Raw genomic sequence first — 25,989 nt, 5'->3', positions numbered from 1 at the left:
AGGAGTGGGGATTATTATGCATTATTCGACAAGCGTTTTCTATTCTTGAAACAAGATCTACGACAAACTGCTATTACACAAGTGTATTATCAAACGAGTCATGGTATCAAATCAAAGGATGTATTAATAGTTCTAATTTAAGCTAAATTTATTTCCAAGGCATAAGTTTTATTCCCGGGTCTAAATTCACTAGAACGTTCTTCTATATACATGTATGTCATTTGCAATATAAGAAGAGATTGTCGAATTCATTTTAATAAAACTTTGTTTTAAATAAATGGGTATAGTAAGTTCTAGGCCCGACCTGTTACCTTTATATTGTGCTGGCGTAGTTTTTTCAGTTGACGGCTGAACAGGTGTTGTTGTTGTTGTTGTTATTGACGACAGCCCTACAGTCGTCGACGATTTCTCACTCTGTTAATAAAATTTATACAATTTCGCATTGAAAAACAAGCGTTTAAATATGAATACTTGTGTACCTATGTATATACAATAAACATTTATAAATTTTAAAGATTAAAATTCTCCCTCACGTACAGTATAATGAGTATTGATGTAAACGTCAAAAGACAAGCATATTAAAGGGGTATGTCAGTTTATGTTAGTATTTTCCAAAATCAGAAAGTAAACAGATGTTCATAAAACAAAACGAAGTATTTAAGCGATCGCTAGACACTATATACTGAACAAAAACAGCTGGACAGGACGATGGCGAAAAGCGAAGTGCGACAATACAATGGACTGTCACCATAGTACTGTCGTGCTTCGACACTGTACTGTCGCGCATCGCCATTGTTACATCGTACTTTCGCGCTTCGCGTTCATTAAGCATCGTACTTATCGCACTACCCTGTGGAAAAAATGCTATTTGATACTTGCAAGATATTTAACAATTTTCTGATGAAAAATCAAAATCTCCACATCTTTTTTTCTGACAAATGATGTAACTTTTATCTGTTTTCCAAATCATATCTTTTTGTGTCATTTTCAGACTTTTAAAAATGTAATGCGGTTGTATAATGAATATGATCATATCTTTGCGTAATTTGATATTTTTTAAAATTTTGATATGTTATTCACAACATGTTTGTCAGACCGTATGCTGAATTGTAGAGCAGCAAATTTCAATAATTTTTAAGATATTGACAAAACAGCAAATTGCGGATTAGCTATTTTGTTCACTTTATATATATACTCTTTTCCTCTCTCTAACATGATATGGTACGTAGCATATAAGGTTTTTGCTGTATCAGATACCATCATCTCATAACTTATCGATATAAATTTCATTTATGTGTCTGATCATCCCATTTACTGAAACGGTTACGATATTAGTTTGTTAACCTGCAACAATTGTTTAGTTTTTGTTGTTGTTGTTGTTGTTTGGTTATTTTGTGTACGTGTGGGTTTGGGGCGGGGATGGCGAGGGAGTCCGTCAGCAGTATTTCATTTATGGAACGACGAGCATTTAATCTAACCACTGTTTCTGGATTCTGTACTCGTACAAACCCGCTATCAGCAAGTAACTGCCAACCTCCCCGTGAATCAGAGGTGAAGGACGAATGAGTTCATATACACAATGTCTTTTAGAAATCGTCACGGAGAACATACGCCTCACCAGGGGTTCAAACTCATCACCCAGCGATTCATAGACCTGCGCCCTCCATGCTGAGCTAAGCGGGCGGACGCAAATCTCGTTAAAATTGTCAAAATAATTACCTCTTGTCGAACTTTCTCGCAGCTTGCACAGCAATTAGTCGTGGTTTGTTTGCAGATTGATCTCCTGTCTTTGTAAATGCCAACGTGTACATCCTCCGGGTGATACTTTAGCAAGAAGGAGCAGTTGAAATACCTCTCTGCTAGGTATATTCCATTGGTAGGGGCATCTTCACAGCTTCAAAAGTGTATTCAGACAATGTTAATATTTGTCAAATTCTATAATTTGCTCTTATGATTTAAACAAAATTTCATGAATATATATCATACAGCTGTTAGAAGTTATGCATAGAACGTAATAAGGATGATGGAAAGTTAATTGTTTAAAATTGTAAAATTATCTTAACTGGGGACAGTAAACAAGCCCGCATAATAGTAATAACTACCTGATAAAATGTGAAAGGAGTGTGCATGTGGAGATAAATCTAAACTAATGCGCATTTCCAAAAAAAAAAAAAAAAAAAAAAAAAAAAAAAAAAAATTGTTTACAATTATTCCCACAAATATTTGGTTTATTATTGGTTTGTTTATTAACAATGTGTCGTACTTCCGTAATATAACATTTATTCGGGTACTAGAAACTACACTCCTTCATCACTGAAGATAACGTGCAGTAATTTGAGTATACAAATTTACCATTCATCAATATGCAGACAGATGTTATTATATCCATGTTGCACTTATGGCTAGGGTAATATTCAATAGATTAAATCAAAAATGCATTCAAGTAGGAAGTTTGGTTTTGGTTTAACTGTATACTAATAATAACAGGTCTTATATTCAGATCAGTCTTTTAAGTGTGTCAGTTTTGATTTTCAAAAATGCACGCTTCATGAGAGGAACGACAAAATCATAAACAAAAACAAGATCGAAAGCTAAACAAATATTTTTAAGTAATAGTATTTGCGCTCGTTTGCTTGTGTCTAACGACATGATTTATGAGCACTAATATATTAATACTTAGACACGGATGAAACATAAACTGAATATAATACAATTTGAATTTTTGAAAAGTTATTCAGGCTGAAGTCCAAGCAAGCGTTACATAAGAAGCTGATCTCGGACCAGTATGGTTTTCATTCTTATCCTGAACTTTCCGATTTTGTTCCTAGCAGATATCGCCGCTGACAGCCGTTGCCTAAGAGTTAAGCTGAATCATACGTACGTAAAAAACGAGACATGAAAAGATAAAAGTTAAATAGTTCTTTAAGTATGAATTCGTTGATGATACAGTCATTCGCGAAGCTGCAACGAAGGTTGTTACATAAACATAAACAAGAGGATCATAGTGGCTCCATATCATTCTCCTGAGTAACTTAAAACTTGCCACGAACTGCAGGACAAATAATTTGGATGGACAGAAGACATTATACACATTGAATAATAACGACTGTTTCAATTTTACCTACGCTGAAAACAAATCCCTTTGATTTTCTATTTATAAATGAAGATTATTATAACATGGCTTGTGTCCATTCGCCTTTGTTTCACGTTATGTGAACGTTTCATTTTAAATACAAACAGTACAGTATAGAGTACCTTAATATTCTTTTACATGTTTCACAACAATCTGTGAGCGGCATTCTACAGTGGTACTTCCGGCTTTCGTATATACCAATGTATTTATCCTCTGGGTAGAAGTCGCGCAGGTATTTGCAGTCATAATATGTACCAAGAAGTTCAACTCCCGTGCCATCTTTATCTCCAGTATTGCACGCCTCTAGAATCAGAGAAACATTAGAATCAACTGCCAGGTAAACAGTTTGAAAATACGGAGAAGCTACACCAAACTGATACAGAAAAAGAGAAGAAAACTGGCTGCCCTTCTAATATAACATAAACATACAAACACAACTACTGAATATACCAGTGCCTTGGTAAAGAAGGAAATATCTAATCTAAAAAAGTCAGCATCAAATGTACTTTTTGTTACTCATCAGGTGCTCTTCAGCACGTGTCCTTCGCAAAAACAACCGCAAAGAGGCAAAATATAAAACTATCGGTGGACACAATAAAATCCACCTTAAACTGTAGTATCATAAATGTAATTGTCGATTAATTGCTAAGCCTGATAAAATTCAGTTAAATATGTTCTAGTCTTTCTTGCTTTTGAAGTTTATCAATCTAAAGCTTAGATGTCAATATTGTAATTCTTACAGATACAAACAATAGGAGCAAGGTGCAGACAAAATTCTGCACATTTGCTTTTCAATAGTTAACACGCATATATTTCAATATTCTAGTCTTGTCCTTTATCCTTAAAGCAGTGAAATCATAAAAGATGGTATCTCTCCTAAACGTTTCACCTTTTTGTTCTATTCAAATATTCTTACTAGATTCTAGAGTTTCGGTCATGGCGAGCATGCAAAAGATTAATGCATTTGTTTATACTTATTTTCAAGTCTATTTTGACATCAAGATGCTCAGATTTATGCAACTTAAAGAATTATTTTCTTATACAACTTTTAAGTTTGGGTACACATTAATTATCTTTTGTGTTACTTTTTTGTTATTTGATTTAATTTGAAAAGCGCGTATTCGTGACCCATTTAATACGACTAGCTTTATCTTACTTTTTCCGTGCATAAATGGAACAGAAGAACACGAAATAATTATTATTTGAGAAACCACTTTTTAGTTGAATAAAACCATTGTTTGCAGTTCAGATTTGAAGAAATTATATCGCTAGGGCGCAGTCCGAATGATATTATAATACGCACAATGGATTTATTCAAGAACAAATCACATTTTGAGATACATTATTTCGATTCAAACCCGTTATTATCTACATCTTTGATGATATTCGCCAAATGTTTGTCCGTTTTGTTTGGTTTTCTTTCCCAACACGCCGCTATTACGTAACGATCGAGTCGTACAGAGTACAGCGTTACGTAATAACACACAGTTACAGACTTCTTTGTTTAAAACGGAATAAATCCGCGTTAGAATAATGATTACAGTAGCAATAACGCATGTTTTGTTCGTGTTATGACATCTGCAGAATTCCGATGGTATGGTTGGTACCCGAGCCCCGTTAGAGCGAGGGTACCAACGATTTCTGAGGGATTCTGCAGATGTTACAACACGAAAAGAACATGCGCTAACGCTATAATAACGTAAAAATCAGGTAAATGAATATTTTGTTCTTCAACGTCATTATTTCCATGAAATGCGGTGTAAAGTGTACGTTGTTTTTTTTCCACGTTGGTGTAATTTCCTTTTAAATTATCCGTTTTGGGGCCGTAATACGTTTACGCTTTGCCACGGAACGCGCATATATATAAAAAGGTGTTATAACAGCACGTGAGCGCGAAAATCTCTCTGTTAACACACATTTTCTCTCCTGTTATTACACCCCTGAAAAGTGACAATAACAGCAGTTTTATGCTAGAATTCGATTTTACGCTATTTTCCCCGTCTGCGTTTAGTGTTATAAAACTTAGGGCCTAAATATAAAATTAATATTTTCGACTGCTTCGCTTACAAATATAAAACGTATATTTCAAGTTCATTTTTAACATCAACACCCATATTTGTACACTGTTAAATTAACCTAAATTCCGTAACCTTGTACTGTTGGTATGCTTGAATAGATTATAGCACATTTTTGTATCCCTTTTATCATACTCATTTTACATTTTAATTGAAATATCGTACGAAAGATGACAACGAGATAATTATCATCAATCATTTAATGTCTGATTCTTTTTCTGTTATTTTCCCCGTTTGCGTGTACTATTATAAAATTTATATATCAAAGAAGCTTTTTCTACTGATTTTCGCTTACTAAGATGTGTGATTTTCCTATATTTTGCCGTAGTTGCCAGTATCATGGAAAAGAAAACATTTAAACATGTATAGAATACGAAATTACTAAAACGTATCTCGAAAATAAAGTAAAAAAGTAGCCTTAGCCACGAGGGATGGAGGCTCCTTGTTTTAAGGTAACCGTAACGACAAGCGGCAATTTCCTTACGTTTACGTATTCGGCGTATGCAATACGGCATTTCCCGGTCGCTATGAAAACTAAGTTTCTGTAATGGCCGAAGGATGCCGAAATTGAATACGGAGGATACGTTAACGAACGGAAATTGCCGATTGTCATTACGAACCTTATATGGTATATATCGTTATATGACTGAAATAGATGGGCCGCATTCCGCCTATTTCTACGGACAAAGGGGATACTGCAAAAAAGGTCTAATTACCTAAAATAAAGAGGCTCTAATACTTCTTTCGCATTCACCCCTCGATTATTTTGACGGAACCCCGCTGTTTTAATGACTTTCTACTAAAATTATTTTCTACGGTGTTCCGTTAGGGCCAGCGTCTGCTCCCTCTGAACGGGAAGCGCGAAGGTACTACGGTACAATGGCGAAGCGCGACAGTACGATGGTGACACTACGATGGTAAAGGGCTACAGTACGATGGCGAAGTGTGACAGTACGATGGTGGCACTACGATGGTGAAGGGTGACAGTGCGATGGCGAAGCGCGACAGTTCGATGGCGAAGCGCGACAGTACGATGGCGAAGCGCGACAGTTCGATGGTGACACTACGATGGTGAAGCGCGACAGTGCGATGGCGAAGCGCGACAGTACGATGGTGACACTACGATGGTGAAGCGCAACAGTGCGATGGCGAAGCGCGACAGTACGATGGCGAAGTGTGACAGTACGATGGTGACACTACGATGGTGAAGCGCCACAGTGCGATGGCGAAGCGCGACAGTATGAAGGCGAAGCGCGACAGTATGAAGGCGAAGCGCGTACTGTCGCGCTTCGCCATCGTAGCCATCGCACTCTCGTTTTGTCACCATCGTACTGTTGCGCTTCGCCATCGTTCCGTCATTCCTTCGCGCTTCGCGTTCACAGGAAGCAGGCAATGGCCCTAACGGAACACCGTAATTTTCGTAATTCTTGTTCTTAGCTTCATACATCGGTTATTTGCACAGCATTTACATACATACACAAAAACTACCTGCTCGAACTGAAAGTTAGGATAATACTTCATCTGAATGAAAATTATTTATACTCTATTCAATGTTAAATAAAACACATTTTTGCGCCAGGTTAACGGCTTCACCAGGCAACGTATCATATGCAAATGAAGTTGTTTTGGCAATGTGTAAATAATTTCAAACGTGACTCATTATAATGGAGATTCGTAAACAACATTCAAAACTGACCATCTCTTCATACATTAGCCCACAACTGTTTCTGCCTTTGCGACCAGTGTAGATCATGATCAACCTGTACATCTGTGCAGTCTGATCATGATCTGCACTGTTCGCCATTCAATCAGTACCTTTTGGTAAGCATCCCTTTTAACAATTAATGGTACTGTCCAAACTGAAAGATGGACAAGTCCATTATAGAAATGTAGCAGTGTAAGGGTTAGTGATTAAATCAATGATATTTTTGCGCACTAAAATAGTATAATTCAATATCAACTAGTCATCTTTCATCAGCAATATAAAATACCCTGATTTAAAGAAAACATTTTGTATATCTAAAAGTAGTATATTATCAATATCACTTAATTAACCACGGGGTATTACACATATTTCAGCCGCGCCATGAGAAAACCAACATAGTGGTTTTGCGACCAGCATGGATCCAGACCAGCCTGCACATCCGCGCAGTCTGGTCAGGATCCATGTTGTTCGCTGACGAATTCTCTAATTGCAATAGGCTTTGAAAGCGAACAGATCTGGATCCATGCTGGTCGCAAACACACTATGTTGGTTTTCTCATGGTGCGGCTCATTTCTTTTTTTAAACTACTACAATGTAAATATACTTAGATTTCTTTTTCACTCCAGTATGAATGAAGTACCACCCAATTCATAAAGGAGCATTTATTACATTGAACAAGAGAGCTAGCCATTTGCATATATATTGGAAATTACAGAAAGTACATTTCATAAATTAAGGATCACATATCAAAATTCCAATAGTATTTAGTTACGTGAAATATGATCTTATACATTCTCCTACCAAAACCCGTTTTTTAAAAGTCACAAAAGTACACATTAAAGATGCGTATTTAGAAAATGAATATACAAACGTATACAAATTATAGAAAAAAGGAATTGTAAATTTTGATTTTTTTTTTACAAGGAAATGTTTGATTTTCACACACATTTTTTTAAAATGCTCCTCTACGAAAGTGCATGAAAACGCCATTATTTTGTTTTTGTTGTCATTTTCTTCGCTCGTAACGTTTTTCGCTAGTTTGTAAATTCTAGATGTTATAGTGAATTTTTGTGACTTTCCAAAGATGGGTTGGCGTTGTAAAATGAACGAATTTATATGATAGCGAAACATATTATTCCAAGCGTAGACTAAATTTCAGTAATTATTAAATTACTTGCAAAAGAACTAATGTTGAGTTAGCTGTTTTGTTCAGTTTAGTAAATTTGTATATTTTCATTATCAGTTAATTAACTACGAGGTATTACACATGTATCCTGTTTTTAAAATGTAAATAAAATTTGGTTAGAAAAAAATGAGTCATACATTTTTCACGCTAGTATGAAATGAAATATCTAAAGAATCATACTATATATCTTGCATCGTTAAAAATATTAACGTCAACTGCTTACACGTTATTAATTAAGAGAAAGTTACCTTTAAGGCAACATCCGGATGTTTTGATATGGTTTAACAACAACCAAACAGACCTTATTAAATTGAAAATAATATACAGAAAAATATGAATAGCAAATACATGTAGACATACTAAAAAAACTTATTAATAAGAAAATGATACGGGAAAATAATATATAATACCTGTAGATAAATAGAAATATCCAAGCACTACCGCTGTTAAACTACCGATCAACATTTTCACTGTAAAAATGACTTTTGCCACTAGCCAAGTAATGTATTTAACTGAAGTTTTAAAACGTCTATCAATTGTCACGCATCAATAACTAACACTCGAATGCTCACGCCTGTACTTGCTGATTGTGTTTCAGTTGTTTTCTTGTAACCAGATACAATTATTATTGCGTTACTATAAATTGGAACAAAACGTCGAGTTTTTTTTGTGTTTTTTTTTTTTTTGTTTTGCCTTTGTCATTCAAATGAACTTAAACATACTCATCGCTTTAAAATTATCCAACCGGGATAATCGTCCAGAAATAGTGTCAGAATTTAAAAAAAACAACAACATTTTTGATATATATCAGAATGGAACACAGACACATTTCAACGCTTTATCCTTCTTTTTATACTTGTCGTTTAAGCTCATGTTTATCACCCACCTCCAAGTTATTCCGCCAATGTGACCAAGACCCGAAGAACTCCAAGAAGGTGCAACGCTAAAGCAAAGTTCATTTTTCTGTCGTTAACACGTCAAGGCTTTCTTCTTTTTTACGGTCTTAATAAATTTTAGAAGCTACCTGTAAGTAAATTACATATATGCAACTTTCTCAAAATAATTACGACCATCAGAATACAAAAGAAGTTCAGAAACTCTACACCTTCAAGTGCCGTGCGTTATCGTACAGTGTCGTGCGAGCAGTACAGTACAGTACAGTTCAATACAGTACAGTACAATACAGTGCAGTGCAGTGCAGTGCAGTGCAGCGCAGAATAGTACAGCTCAACGCAATACAACACAGCACCACACAGCTGAGTATGATACGTACACGAGAAATCAGTGCCGTATGCGCTGTGCAGTTCTATACAGTGCAGTGCATGTAATGCAGCACAGCACACAGCACTGTATGACTCAGCAGTTTCCTAAACAATGATCCGTTACCCGCGATTCTCGTTCATTCGCACTCATTGACATTCGTAACATATACTGAGATATCATGTTACGGAAAATGAAATAAATTAATGACTGTAATAACAAATGCAAAACTTCTAGAATTTAATAATGGTAAAGTGTATTGTGCAGCCTTTGTCCTGTATACATATTCATCATCTGAAAGTCTGAATCACGGACTAAAGAACCGCAAATATTCATTTTGCCATTACTTTTATAGCAAATTTGTACTGATGAAATATTAGTTACATTTCTGTAGCTGCATACCAAACACTCGTGCAAAGTTTCATCATAATCTGTGTTAGTTCAGCAATAAAAGACCAAAATGAAATTTTTTGCATTTTGGAGTTTAAATCTTAAATTAAAATGGTAAAATTACCACTATAGTTTGCCCTATAACTGTAAATATTGTACGGATTTTATTGAAACTTGGCGTAAGTATGGCATGCATAACAACAATATTTATTACAAAAGAAGACATGGTAAAAGATTTTTAAAGATTTTAAATCTAAACTCAAAACGTTAATGAATAATGCCATGGCGCCGAAATCATTGCCTCTAAACCAGCCAAATAGAAAAAGTTAAAAACGAGGACAACTAGTTATTATAAATAAAAGCGATTGAAACATGAGTATTTAAAGATCAGTAAATAAAAAGCAAGGTCGTACGGAATAAAATGATAAATCTTTATCACATGACATAAGAGTTTTAGCATTGAATACGTACAATAAATCTGCCATATATAGTGCCAAAACGTGTTACTGATACCTCGATGGTCCATATAAGTCAGACGAAATACAAACATGCGTATTAATACGAGTAGATACACATCTATATATACATATGAACTTTTTTTATTGAAGAGTATTCAGCAAAACAATTGCTGGTCATTGTTAGGTTAATTATGTAGGCATAATGTATGAACATTTTACCCCTTTTTACCTTATCTTCAAACTTATACACAATTTTGTACATGGTCCAAACTTGTGCACAATGTTGTGCATGGTCAACTTTGACTAACGAGTCAAACGTATTTATTACACGTTTCACATGTGTTGGTAATATATACAAATATATGTAAATTTTCATTTTCATTCATTGAAAGAGAAAGGACTTGATACTTTTTGATGGAAATATGACTAAAAGAAATTGAAAACGTTGATGTTTTCTGAATTATTGTTTTTATTGAGCAGTAATTTTTGTTTCAATATAATTCAAATTTCGCTTAATAAATGTTCAATTATTGAACATATTTCTATTTCCACTAATATTTGAACAAGATTCGAAGTAAGTTGTAACTCAGTAATTGGTTATTGAATATTGAACCACAGGCGTCTGATTGTAAAATAAAATATCAATTCCTTTATTTAACGATAACATCATTTTGCCGAGAGCATAAACAAGTTTACCTATATAAACGCTACTAATGTTGCAAATAAACTTTAATTTATAAGATATCACCGGGATGTAACGTTTGAGCCGATTGAGAGCGATAAAATTAAGATAAATTGTGCTTTATTACATAACATTACGTTGTAATTGATCAAAGGTGCCGCAATGTGACTTTGTGATTCCTTTCTTACAGACGGTAATGCCCTCTAAACAGATTGTAAACACGATTTGCATACCTTATAAATACTATCAAAAGGCCCGCAGATATGAATTTAGTTTAATTAGACATTGAATCAGTCTTGTCTACAGACAGTAAATCAAGAAAAATTTAGCCCTAATTGATAACAAAGCTAGGACAGTACACCTTTCGACTTTCTCGGCGCAGCCGTATCATGATCAACAATTAAGTTAAGTTAGGTAAAATTATCCCCTTTGAAAACGCCTGACTAGGCGATATCGATTTTTTATTTGGTTGAAATTTTCCAATAGAAACAAAGAAGGATTTTTTTAACAAGTACTGTTTTCAGTAGAATGAACGCACAATATTTATTATCCTATTGAAGTGTTCGATATTCTTTTCTCTTTACAAAGATATAAAAATTATCTATTTAAAATGAAGAATTAATGCTTCCATTGGCGATTAAAAACACCACTATCAGTCTCCTTTTACGGCATAGAGTTACTGAATAAAATAAGTAAAAACCTGTGATACATATCTTATTCTTTCCTCTGTAGTCACTTTATTTATCTTTTGAGAATATTTATTATCCTACTGAAGTATTCTACAGACGATAAATTTTTTATATATGTTTTTGTTTTGAAACTATTTCAATGTCTTCTTGCTTTCATAGACGTTTAAAAATTGATGATTTTTGTAAAAATTCTTTATCTGCTCGTTTTCTTGGTATTTCCTAACGTGCGCGAAAACATACGAACTCGTCTTTATGACATGAACCATGACATTGGCGTATCAGATTGCTTGATAATGTATTATATGCGATGTTTCGTTTGGACAATCGTGACTTTTTATTTAATACTAAACCGCGATGCACGATGGTACGATGACGAAAACGCGATGGCGCGATGGCACGATGATGAAACAACGATGGTACGATGATGAAAACGCGATGGCACGATGATGAAAAAGCGATGGTGCGATGGTACGATGGTGAAAAATTTCAAAACAACCCCGACGTCGGCGATCATTGTGACGACAAAAAATATCCGTCGAGTTTGTAAAGTTTTAAAGGGCTTTTGACTCCATAACTATAGAATAATTGCACGGTGCAGTCTCATAACAGAAGGTGTACGAGGATTTTTTTAATGTTATCCAGTCTGTTTTAAGTCTTTGTGACTTCGAGCAATAGTTTCGACTATTGAGCAGCAATCCATTCTTTGGGTGTATACTGTATGCTTATAATATATGCACGAATACGGATATGCACGCAATTTGATGCACTTGAATAAGTCACAATGCGTGCAGTGCAATGTTAACGTTAACATGCAAATCAAAATGAAATCAAACAAAATAGAAAAGGAAATGTGTGATAATTGTAGCTATGCAACCACAATATCATCATATAATGTTCTAAGGGATGGTCACTGTTTTGAAGTATTCATCGGTTTTTGCTTAGATGTTTACGTACCCAATGAAAACGTAATACTACAGTGTCATAACTTGCCATTCATTAAGTTCACACATGTTCGACCCTGCTTTTAAACAGAAATTTTATTGTTCTGTTTACTTTCTCTCAAATTTCTGTTTTGTTAACCCTTCATAGGTGTAGCTTACGTGCTTATCCTTGTTCTAAATCACCCTGTGACACCCAAACTTTGAAAGAGATCTAATTACGACAAACATTGCTTTATAGTTAGTGTCTTACGGTATGACCCACCTAATGGTGAATATTTCAAATGTCCAAAACAATGTTATAGCAATATAATGTATCCAGTGAGAGACTTGTATGCAAAATTTAAACAACTTTTACGGTGCCGTTTTTTTTATATATAAATTTTATGATACATGATATTTCCTCAAGCTCAAGTACAGATAAATTTCAAAGTGATGGCCACTGTCCAAAACGTGTACAGAGAATTCATTATACCTTCAATTTTGATAATGGAAACTTCAAACTGTTGATAAACAAATATAAAACACAAAATAAAACTGTGAATATCTTTTTTTCTAGATTGCCTAAAGTAAAAGGATTTAATAACACAGAATTCAAACTCCAACACTGAAAAATTAAGAACGAATTTGCTCAGTTCATTCAAAAATAAGCTTGGGGCAGAAGTAAAACCTACCTAGGTTTCTTCCACAATATGTAACCTAAAGAGTAAAGGCAACATAGAGAACCCTTAGCGCATGTAACTTAGCATTTTTAAAGATGTCTAACTCTGCCCCCTTCTGTTTCAGAGGTAAATTCACTTTGAACAGCAAAACTCTCTTATAAAATGAAAAATTTTCGCTTTTATACAATAAACTATAATAAGTCTTGAAAAAAATAAAAACTTACAAGAAAAAAAAAGAAAAATAAGGAAAAACATTGATCCCAGTGGGTCCCTGAAAAATTTAAGTCAAAGTAGGTTTATTGTAGTAATTGAATACTCTTCGAAAGGAGGTACACTATTACAAGGGTCATACATTAAATATAGATCAAGTTCCGATCTTGATATGAATCAGAAATGCACATCTCTTACTGACTGATTGCTGCATGATTTCACAATCAGCGATCGAATTTTTTATTTTCCCTCACAGAACTGAAGAATTGCCCATACGCATTTCACTAACATTAAATACTGTATCTTTAAGCAAACGGAATGGAAATGGAAGAAGACTTTAGATGGTGAAACCAGACACGTGATGAACAGATTAAATTCGATATGTATTTTTTGCTTTAGGAATGCATAAGTGAGGCAATTAATATCAGATCACTGAAGAGATGCAATAAATATTTCAGAAACGGGGAGTGTACCAGAAAACGACATCTCTTACTTTTATACGCAATTCTAGAATTTGATTCAAATAAATGCATTCTTGGTCAAAATCTAACAACACCTATCGGACCTATATTCATTTTATGAGAATTCCTCAAACCTATTTATTTTATTAATCGTTATCCATCGTAACTTTATAGTAAGAAAAGTCAAGTGTGTCATTTTTATAGGTACTAGATTTCTAGCATCCACTAGCATAAAAATTCAGCTTTTCATTTTCTATATTATTTGTAACAGAGGCTATAATCCGTATAAAATCAAATGCCTTGATAGTTGTACTTTCTTGCTTATTGCATAATTTAGGAATGAAAGTAAGTTATTTCACGAAGAATACACGACGTTACGCTCAAGATGATAAACTTAAACTGAAATATACGCTGTTTTACCTCCATGAAACGCGATGACGTCAGGGCCATTATCGATAAGGGCCGCGGGGCCAAATATGATAATGTGATAATGCGTGAGGCAATACGGTAACAGGAACATTTTCAGCAGAAAATTGTTACTATTTATAGGTACTCATGTAATAAGATTAAATTTATGCATATTACGATTACATAACAGGTAATTTAACTTAAAATTCTAAGATTTAATGCCTGTACGAAAATACATATATTTTCACATAAATAAAACAATGGTAATTATTCAGTACAAAGTAATTATAAGCAAAAAACGTTTTCTTTGAACTTTAATACATTAGATATTAATTTTCTTATTGATATTTTTATAATGAAAACGTACCTCGCTCACTCCTCAAATGTATATCTTCTATAACTTTGAAATCATTTTATTCTAAATCAGTTTATCTTCCGATCAAAGTTTGCTGTCTAGTGTTGTTGTTTAGATGCTCCAAGTAAAACTGTGAGTTTATTATATTTTTTTATGTTTTTTTTTTTTGTTTTTTGTTTTTTTGTTTTTTTTTAATTTATCAAAACATCTTGCAAGCTCATGTGATATACAGACAGGTGATATCTTTCACGATATGCCGTGATGGCTTTAGGCCGTTCACCTGAGATTCACTGCTTGCTCCAACAGTTTTGGAAGATAAGTAATATGCAAGCAAAATGTCTGTGAACTTATTATGAAACAGTATACTAGGGCAATCTCTGTAAAAGGACAGCAGTTTCTGACAATGATTTTAAAATTGGGCCTGCTGTTTCTGACAAGAACATTTCTAAAGTTTGCAATATACACATAGGGAAGATGTGAGCATACCCCCTGGCAAGCATGTTTTTTGGCTAATCGGAATAATTTGAATAATGTTGGTAGAAGGTCACAAAGGGACTATATTTATTTGTGAAATTATTTTAAAATCGGGTAAGCAGTTTTATACAAGAAGATTTATAAACATGGTTTCCAATATACATGTATACATATAGGGAAAAGTGATGCTGACCTTGGCGGCCATGTATTTTTTTTTCTTTTTTTTTTTTTTTTTTTTTTTTTTTTTTGACGAATCGGAAAAAATGAATAATCGTAGTAGAGGGTCACACCTGGACCATTTACAAGTGTGAAATCATTTCAAATTTCATACCGTTGAAGAAGATTTTTAAGTTTCCATATTATATACATATAGGTATGTAGGGAAAAGTAACCACGACGTCTGGCAGCCATGTATTTTGACGAATCAACATAATTTGAACAATCTTGGTAGAGAGTCACACAAGGGCCCTTTGTGTGAAATTATTTCAAAATCGAGCCAGCTGTTTCATACAAGAAGGTTTTTAAAGTGTCCAATATATACATATAGGAAAAAGTGATCACGTCCGTTGGCGGTTAAAATGTTGACGATTCAGGATAATTTGAACAAACTTGGTAGACGTTTACAAAAGCACCACTTTATAAAATTATTTTAAAATCGGACCAGCCGTTTAGTATGAGATGTCGTTTGCAGATTTTTCTATTTTTAGCTCTGGCGGTCCCTATGTGCAACAAAGCGGAACCATTTAAACAACTTTGAAAGAGGACCACCAAAGAAACATCCACGACAAGTTTCATCAGCTTCCATCAAATGGTTTCAGAGGAGATGTTGTTTAAAGAAAAGTGTTGAAGACGACGGACGGACGCCGGACGGTGAGCGATTATGAGTTAATAAAAAGGTAGAGAATTCGTTATCCTAGCTTACAGTAGAGTGGATTCTGTAGAAACATTCTCTTGCCAAAAGGTCAACACATGTTACTATGTCTAGCTAAACACAGCAAATTCATGCACAAGAAATATATTATGATTTTCGCACACAGCAATACATACTATACAAAATGACAAAGTTTTAAAACTGTTATTTCTTCTCAACAATATCTATAACCTTAGTTATCTTCCACTAGTTTCTTTCAGCTTTTCGATGTAGAGGCCGTTTCGCTTCTAGACTGCACAAATACATTAGCTTTCTCTATTGTGAACTTCCTTTTATTCTTCTCCTTCTCGAGTTTTCCTGTTATATCGTTTTTATAGCATTTAGGAAATACTGTGATTTTTAGTGTACATGGCTTTTCGTTTTAAGAAAAACATACCGAAACAGAATAAGAATTTTTTTTAACCTCCAGTAATACCGGTAATGGGTCCTTCATATAAAACATATTTGCATTTTAGGTAATGATTTGCAAAATAGCAATAGACGTTTCTTACTTGGCAACATTCTTAAAGTTCAGTGATATCTAACGATTATTTGACATAAATGCAGCAAGAATTCCTTTCAGCCAAGAACCCGATTCAAATTGTTGACTATATTTGATTAAATACGCATCAATAATTGTCCAACCAAGCCATACATATTACGAATTTCTAACATTAACCGCACTAATAAAACGTTATCTACGTCTTTCTATATTACGAGCTTTTTGTATAAATACCTCGTTAAAACACTTTATTCCTCAAAAATTAAGTACCGATGCGAACATTTGAAAAAAAATATACTTATATTAAAAATTAAGCAACTTCCTCACGCGATTAAACAAGATAACTATACGATATATATAATCTACATTCTACGATATGGTTACAACATCAAGTTCGTTTATACAGATAACTTTCATTCATTACAAAATCACGCTCATGAATACTTCCCAAAATATTCTCAAACGTAATTATAGTAGCGCATGCAGTTCATCTAGCGCTATCGGTGCAATACGCCTAGCAGCATTTCTCCAGTTTGATTCTCAGCATCCAATTAGCCTACTGTGATCAATTTTGTAGATATACAAAAAAAAAACATAAATAAATAATTGACTTCAATTACATTTTAATCTACATTAAAATCATGTAGTGTAACAGCTGTTGGTTCAAGATGATAAGTTATCATTCTCTAAAGTGTTTTCAACTTCTTAACCTCAAAGCTTTCTTAAATCAGCCGTGAAAACACGAAAATAATATACCAGCTTGAAAATGTTGAAATCTATCTCCCAAATATGGAATGCTATCTCGTAGTTTATAGCATAATAACTGCCAGCTAGGAAGCCTAGACCCTAGCGATTTATTGAGCTACATGTTGAAATACATACTGACCCTAGCTGACCCAGCATTCTGCAGAAAGTAACAGAGATTCTCCTCAATGAAATACTCTAAGGGAAAGAAAATTAGACAGCATCTAATATTTTATAAAATTACAATACTCCTCTCCCTTTTGTTTAAAAACAGTAAAAAAATTCATTCTACAAATGAAGTCAACAAGTACTCTCCACACAAAAAAAATGGTATAATGAAATTGTGAAATTTACATTTAATATGATATAAGATCAAAATCAAGCAAAATGTGCAGAATGAATATGAGGAAATACATATATTAACAGCATACATTAACATTACATTAAACAGTTCATTAATACTTTTATCAATGAAAACAATACACATGTTTACAATGTTTCATAGAAAAACACTATGAAAAGAATATTGCAAAACTATAATCCACCATGGAATATATTCCAAAAGAAGAACTCAGTCCTAGAAATTCTGACCACTTTTCAGTCCTATATATTCCAAAAACACAATCGCTTTCTAAAGTGTGTTGATTTCACAAACATTCTTAGTCCTGGTGCCATTTTATTCTATTAACCCTTATCGTGCTTGACACGATTGATTCTGCTTTTGTGACCAGTGTAGATTATGATCAGCTTGCACATCCGTGCGGTCTGATCAAGATCTTCACTCCTTGCCATTCAGTCAAGCACCCCTTTTAACAGTTAATGGTACTGCCCAGATTGAAAGATGAACAAGTTCATTACAGAAATTTAGCTAGACGAGGGTTAAATTGACATGAAATAAGCATTTAACTTTGACAATTCACAATTTCCAAAATTCCTACATTAATTTGGCTCAATATTTAATTTTTTCTTAAAAGTTACCAAATGGTGTCTGACAGGAAGCTTTTAGGATAATCAAACTTTAAATCCAATTTTGTGAATAGTCACATTAAGTCATCCAAATTAGAATTTACTGGAAATATTGGGTATAATATAATATTCCATTCCATCCAATTTTTATACAATTCACAAAATATATTCTGATAAAAAGGTATATATCCAAATATGCATACGGACATTTAACTAGGAAGAATTTAAAAGTAGACATCTAAGATAAATTAGGCAAATTTCTTAAAAAGTCTCAAATCATATCTTTACACAAATTTATTTATTTTTACAGCATTTACATACATGCACAAAAACTACCTTGAAAGTATGTCTGTTCAAAATAAACGTTTGAAAGTTATATAATCTGAATGAGAATTAATCTAAAACAAATTCAAAAATGGATTTTCGAGCCCGGTATCTACCCTGGTTGAATAGAAGAGACAAAAAGAAACGTCTTGACATATTTTAATGATACCATATTGTACTGAACAGTTACACTACGACATTGTTTCGCAGATCTCTTTTTCTAGTTCGCCCTAGTAAAAAATCCGTTGGCACTTTTTGGTGCAATATGATATCATGCATCAAAATATTTTATAGTATTTTTGTCAAAAATTTTATTCTTGCAACACATGTGTAAATATTTGATATAAATTGATACATATATAAATTTGCCTAAGTGTTCAAAATTCCATTACATTCAACCTATTCAAAGAATAGTGACAGCTATTCTATTCACTCTGGTGTTGGATCGTTGTACCTAAGGTTATATCTCGGCAATCATTGCATATGCTGGATTAAAACTTTACAAAAGGCCTTTTTGTCATTCAACCTACTGACATTACCAAGTAAGAAAGCTCTTGACTGATTTCAATAGAATTATTGTTCTGCTTTAATTTATAAACTTTTGTTTAAGTTTTGCATGAAATTAACTAAGAAGCTGTATCTCAGGACTAGAATTTCTCATAGTGCTTTCAGTCATCAACCGAACAGAAATAACAAAAATGAAAAATTAAGAAACTAACGCAGAGAAGACACCGTTGGCCCAACGTTGGGGCCGTTAGAAGTATAAAATATCTCTATCTGGTGATCTATAATTATATATTTTACAGGTCATTGTTTTATCATAAGCCTCCACAGATAAACCCGTTGTGTAAGTGTAAAATGTAGTTTTTTATCTGCACCCATTCAAAATCATAGTTCGGACTATTATATAAACCTAATACATATCTGCATATCTATTTTGAACTTTTTCAAATCTATAACCAGACGAACTTAATTAGTTTAAAGTAAAACAATATTGAGGAAAATAACTGCTATAATAAATTCTTAATTTTATATGATCATTAAATGTTTATAGTAAACCTGTTGAATGTTCCAGAACATGAACCCTGGATAAGTTATGTCAGAAATCCCAGAAAACGTGTTTAATTTCACACTCGAGATGAGTTATCTAGCTGCATAGACAGGTGGAATAAAGATCTATTATGAAATCTTGGTGTCTTCTGAAAGCTTTCAAGAGCACTCTAAATGTTACGTTTGAAAGATTTATGGAGTCTTTAAGATTTCCTGTATGCATGAAGTATCTGTGTGCATTAAACGTCACGTTTTTAAATAGTTTTGAAAGATTTATAGATTTTTTAGATTTCCTGTATGCGTGAAGTATCTGTGCGCATTGATCATATGTCGAATATTTTTTATCTAAAACTGGCAGATGATACAAGTGATGCGTACTAAATTTTGTAAACAAAATAACTTACGCTGCATAATTGTTAACATGAGAAAACCAACATAGTGCATTTCGACCAGCATGAAACAAGACCAACGTTCAGATTGTTTTATATTTGTGACTGGCAATCTGGCGAATGGAAATGTTGCCCATATGAAAAAAATCATCTCAATATTTCCTAGGATCGCGTAAAATTCGTTGGACTAGGAGTCGCTCATTGACTTCAAACTTGACATGCAACTTGTTGGTGATAAGATGATGTGAAGGGCCAAGGTAACAAACTGGGCTTAAATGTCAAATCTGTCCGTTGTATTTTGTGTCTGGAGCATAATTCAATAACAACTCGAAGTACTGTCTTTAAACTTAGCACACATGTAGGTGGCACCATGACGAAGTGTACAGCGCACGGAAAGGGCCATCAAAGGTCAAGGTCACACATTTCTGTACTACTATCAAATTATTTCGAGTGTAAAACTAACAAAGATATAGTATCATTGTCCAGCGTCTAGTGCAAAACTTCAGAGGGAGAAATAATTGGGCTGTCATACTAAGAGTCGAACCAATGTATCTTTTTCTTCTGCTAGTCTCAACAGTTTTCTATCCCCCGACTTCACTGGTCATGACTTAAACTAACTTGTAATATGTTCAACTTACCCAACTCTTATACAACAAGCATATATTACGTACAATCTAAACAATCTGTATTTACATATTTCTTTGTTTCGAATTCATGTTTATATATGTAAAACGTTGATTTTCTGATTTAATAGAAAATTCCTTGATCTTTGATATAAGGAAGACTGTAATTCTTCTTGATATTAAAAATGATCTGCTATCAAGAAATTGCCTTTTTTTCATACAAAACTGTATTTCTTGACAGCAATTATCATTATATTGCTAAAAGATCCATATGTAGTGAATAAGAAAACAGTTCTATGGAAATGAATCAAACAAATTTGTATCTTATTAACTAACAAGAGCTGTCACTAATGGTGACAAATGCCCCCGCAGCGCCTTGACCTATGATCTGGTGACCTTGACCTTTGATCTGGTGACACTCAAAATCAGTAGGGGTCGTGTACTCAATAAGTATTATCAGCATGTGAAGTTTGAAGGTCCTGGGTGCAGTGGTTCGCGAGTAAAGTGCCTTCATGCAAAAAGTTAACGTTGTGATGAACGAACGAACGGACGGACAGTTGAAAACTAATATGCCTCCCTTCGGGGGCATAAAAACTTACATACTTCTCGGAAGTGTATTACAGGAATAAAAATTGCAAGTATATATGTAAGGACAACGCATTTTTTTATGCTATAATATTTGCAGAATACCGAGGGAATGGTTGATGCCCGAGCCCGGTACCAACGTATCCGAGGGATTCTGAAGCTGTTATAACACAAAATGAACATGCATTAATGCTTTTCTAGCATAAAATGTGTAACATTTGAATACATTGTCTCTCAACATCAATAAATTTCTATGAAATGCGCAGGAACGTCTGATTTATTGGGGTTTTTTTCACACGTTAACACATTAGAACAATGCATAGATTCAATAAAACATTCTAGTGTATCCAGCAATATTCAAACATATGTTGGAGAAAGTAATTATCAGAAATGGGATTTAATAAGGAATTAATGTATTTTATGTTCATAAAGGAAAATGTGGCAGCCACATTTTAAACAAAGGCATTATGAGCCTTAAGTGTTTGTAAATTAGGACCATGCATTTTTGGTTTTCAATTTTAATTGAATTTCAATGAAAGCTTGAAGTGAATTACTCTCAGTTTTTGTTTTTGCAGGAGGCTTCCCTGAGTGTTAGATTCTTGTGTTTTTATTATTTACTCAAATGTTTAAGAGCTGAACATATATACAACATGAGTATCATAATATATACATGTCAATAGAAACTCCTATATATATACATATACACATACAAACATATATTTATTATAAATTTTACACGATGTCACATAAGATCTAATCCCATACACTTTAAAGCACCTGTAATATTTCACTAGCACGGGTCAACGGGATCGTCAATTAAGAAATTCTATACATAATCTAATAATACTTAAATACTCGTTTTTTCCCATGAACAACTGATGAACGACCAAATCAAAAGGAGTATGCTATCATTGTTGTTACACAAAATCCAGACACATTCAATTGTATTGTTTTATCCACCAAATCCTTAACACGGTTAACTTAACGGGCTTTCCGCGTCATAGGTAGCACCTGATTTGATGTTATTAGTTTAGGTTTCTTTATTCAAATTCGTAGGTACAGCGTTGGCATCCTTCTTTTAACCAACAAAGATATGGGGTTGGCCCAACGTTTGTTCACCAATTGTGAAGAAAATAATGTTGTTGGCCCAAAGGAGGACTAATAATAAGTGTAGGATACCAGTCCTTCCTTGGACAAACTGTGTGCCAATCGTTGGGCCAACGTTGCGCCAATCAGCAAAATGGCGTTTGGCCAACGTAGGCATTCTTTGTTGGGCCAACGAAGAGTCTGCCGTTCGACGAACGTTGGGCTGTCGCCTGTCTGCTATCTGGGGATTTACTTTTAAAGGGCTCAAACATATGATGCCAGTCTAGCTGTGTTACAGTTAAGACTAAAACCACACAAGATGTCCACTTTTTCAACAAAAACTCTTGGATGAAATTTATTCTAACTATGGCCATCTTCTGACTAGGAAAATTTGGTTGAAGTTATGCAAGTTGCTGTCATTACCACATTAAAAAATTAATTTGTATAAAATTGTTATACTTTGCGACCAGCATGGATCCAGACCAGCCTGCGCATCCGTTCGTTAACGGTATCTTTAATTATAATAGGCTTTGAAAGCGAACAGTATGGAATGCGCAGTCTGGTCTGGATCCATGCCGGTCGCAAAGCCACTATGTTTGTTTTCTCATGGCGCGGCTCAATTTATGTTACTATATTAAATGTCAGACTGGCAAACTTATTTAACCTGCAGTAGGCTTCAATAGTTTGATTTCTTCCTAAAAAGTATGTAAACACAAAGTTAACTAAAAATGGAAAAGGAAGATATGCGTAAACAGTTTAGTTGAAAATATCTGTAATAAGACAAATGAAATGTTTTATTTCATTAATAGACTCAAAATAAATGCCCTTCATTAAAAAGAGCTTGATAGTAACGTATCTGGTTATTGAATTTTCCTTACTATTAAATAAATACACTTTAAAATTGTATTTTCAACTAGCATAGTGCGCCCATGTAGATTTTTACCTCTTAGATGTTTTGTACTAAAGTCTTTAAACATTACACAGTTATGTTTAACTAGATAAATGTTGATTTTTCACCAAAATGAAAGACAACAAATCCGATAGGTGTTGTTAGATTTTGACCAAGAATGCAATTATTTGAATCAAATTCTAGAATTGCATATAAAAGTAAGAGATGTCGTTTTCTAGTACACTCCCCGTTTCTGAAACATTTATTGCATCTCTTCAGTAAATATCTGATATTGATTCTCTCACTTATGCATTCCTAAAGCACAGAACACATTGCGAAGATAAATATCGGTAACGTATCTGTTCATCATGTGTCTGGTTTCAACATCTAAATTATTCTTCCTTTTTCATTCCATTTACGTAAAGATACAATATTTAATATTAGTGAAATGAGAATGGGCAATTCTCCAGTTCTGTGAGGGAAAATAAAAAATTTGATTGCTGATTGTGAAATCATGCAGCAATTAGTCAATAATGTATTTGGCTTTTGTTATCGTAACATACTGTTTATCAAAATTTAAAATCATATCATAAACATGGTTGGTAAAATACATTTAAATATGATAAAAAAATGTAGAAAAATACGAAAACCTTTCTAGCCCGTGGTGGCAGCCATTGAGTTTGGCACAATGTGATCATAAACACAAGTCGCATGATCACCCGCCCTGTATATTATACTTGCAATAAGCAGGTAAAGCTTACTTATCATTTACGAAAATTAAACATGTTGTTATGATTAAATTTATGCATATTACGGTTACATAACTGATAATTTAACTTAAAAATTCTAAGCATTAATGCCTGTACGAATATACATATATTTTCACATAAATAAAACACTTGTAATTATTCAGTACAAAGTAATTATAAGCATAAAACGTTTTCTTTGAACTTCAATACATTAGACCTTAATTTTCTTATTGATATTCTTATAATGAAAACGTACCTCGCTCACTCTTATATTCGAGAAAAGTTATATAACTACAGTCCGTCTCTAAGATCAATTCATTTCTAAAATGTATATCTTCTATAACTTTGAAATCTTTTATTCTAAACGAGTTTATCTTTCGATCATAGTTTGGTGTCTAGTGTTGTTGTTTAGACGCTCCAAGTAAAACTGTGAGTTTATTATATTTTTTTATTTTTTTTTTTTATTTTTATTTTTTTGCAATCTATCAAAACATTTTGCAAGCTCATGTGATATCCAGACAGGTGATATCTTTCATGATATGCCATGATGGCTCTAGGCCGCTCACCTGAGATTCACTGCTTGCTTCAACAGTTTTGGAAGATAATTATGCAAGAAAAATGTCTGTGAAATTATTATGAAACAGTAAATTTGGGCAATCTTTGTGAAAGGACAGCAGTTTCTGACAATGATTTTAAAATTGGGCCTGCTGTTTCTGGCAAGAACATTTCTAAAGTTTGCAACATACACATAGAGAAGATGTGAGCACACCCCCTGGCAAGCATGTTTTTTGGCTAATCGGAATAATTTGAATAATGTTGGTAGAGGGTCAGAAAGGGACTATTTATTTGTGAGATTATTTTAAAATCGGGTCAACAGTTTCATACAGGACGATTTTTAAACATGGTTTCCAGTATACATGTATACATATAGGGAAAAGTGATGCTGACCTTGGCGGCCATGGTTTTTTTGACGAATCGGAAAAATGAATAATCGTAGTATAGGGTCACACATGGACCATTTACAAGTGTGAAATCATTTCAAATTTCATACAAGAAGATTTTTTAGGTTTCCATATTATATACATATAGGTATATAGGGAAAAGTGACCACGACGTCTGGCAGCCATGTATTTTGACGAATCAAAATCATTTGAACAATATTTGAAGAGAGTCACACAAGGGCTCTTTGTGCGAAATTATCTAAAATCGAGCCAGCTGTTCCATATAAGAAGATTTTTGAAGTGTCCAGTATATACATGTATAGGAAAAAGTGATCACGTCCCCTGGCGGCTATATTTTGACGAATCAGGATAATTTGAACAAACTTGGTAGACGGTTACATAAGCATCAATTGTATAAAATTATTTTAAAATCGAACCAGCCGTTTAGTAAGAGATGTCGTTTACAGATATTTCTATTTTTAGCCCTGGCGGTCCCTATGTGCAACAAAGCGGAACCAATTAAACAATTTTGGAAGAGGAACACCCAAGAAACATCCAGGACAAGTTTCATCAACTTCCATCAAATGGTTTCAGAAGGATGTTGTTTAAAGAAAAGTGTGGAAGGACGACGGACGGACGCCGGACAGTGAGCGATTATGAGTTAATAAAAAGGTAGATAATTCGTTATTCTAGCTTACATTTCACAGTACAGTGAATTCTGTAGAAACATTCTCTTGCCAAAAGGTCAACACAGGTTACTATGTCCAGCTAAACACAGCAAATTCATGCACATGAATATATTATGCGAAAAAGCAATTCATTACGATTTTCGCACACAGCATTTATACATATTATACAAAATGACAAAATTTTAAAACTGTTATTTCTTCTCAATAATATCTATAATTTTAGGTATCTTCCTCTAGTTTTTTCAGCTTTTCGATGTAGAGGCCGTTTCGCTTCTAGACTGCACAAATACATTAGCTTTCTCTATTGTGAACTTCCTTTTATTCTTCTTCTTCTCGAGATTTCCTGTTATGTCGTTTTTATAGCATTTAGCAAATACTGTGATTTTTAGTGTACATGGCTTTTCGTTTTAAGAAAAACATACCGAAACAGAATAAGAATTTTTTTAACCTCCAGTA

At 33.7% G+C, this 25,989-nt stretch overlaps 1 protein-coding gene across 2 annotated transcripts in view; it reads right to left on the bottom strand.

Moving 5' to 3' along the window:
• LOC123561023 (uncharacterized) overlaps positions 1-25,989 on the bottom strand; it is an 83,221-nt gene that overhangs the window by 5,575 nt on the left and 51,657 nt on the right. The window contains exons 1-4 of one of the 2 annotated variants that reach the window (XM_053552289.1): positions 8,510-8,697; positions 3,256-3,436; positions 1,720-1,894; positions 312-414 (exon numbers count right to left, since the gene is read on the bottom strand). In XM_053552289.1, the coding sequence (XP_053408264.1) occupies positions 312-414; positions 1,720-1,894; positions 3,256-3,436; positions 8,510-8,564 (514 nt within the window). In that variant the 5' untranslated portion in view covers positions 8,565-8,697. Of the gene's footprint in view, positions 1-311; positions 415-1,719; positions 1,895-3,255; positions 3,437-8,509; positions 8,698-25,989 lie in introns of those variants that run through there. The other variant, XM_053552288.1, reaches the window with a different exon arrangement.

This window comes from Mercenaria mercenaria, chromosome 10, assembly GCF_021730395.1.
Source record: "Mercenaria mercenaria strain notata chromosome 10, MADL_Memer_1, whole genome shotgun sequence".
Classification (NCBI taxonomy): Eukaryota; Metazoa; Mollusca; class Bivalvia; order Venerida; family Veneridae; genus Mercenaria; species Mercenaria mercenaria.
This window is presented reverse-complemented; position numbering and strand designations above follow the sequence as displayed.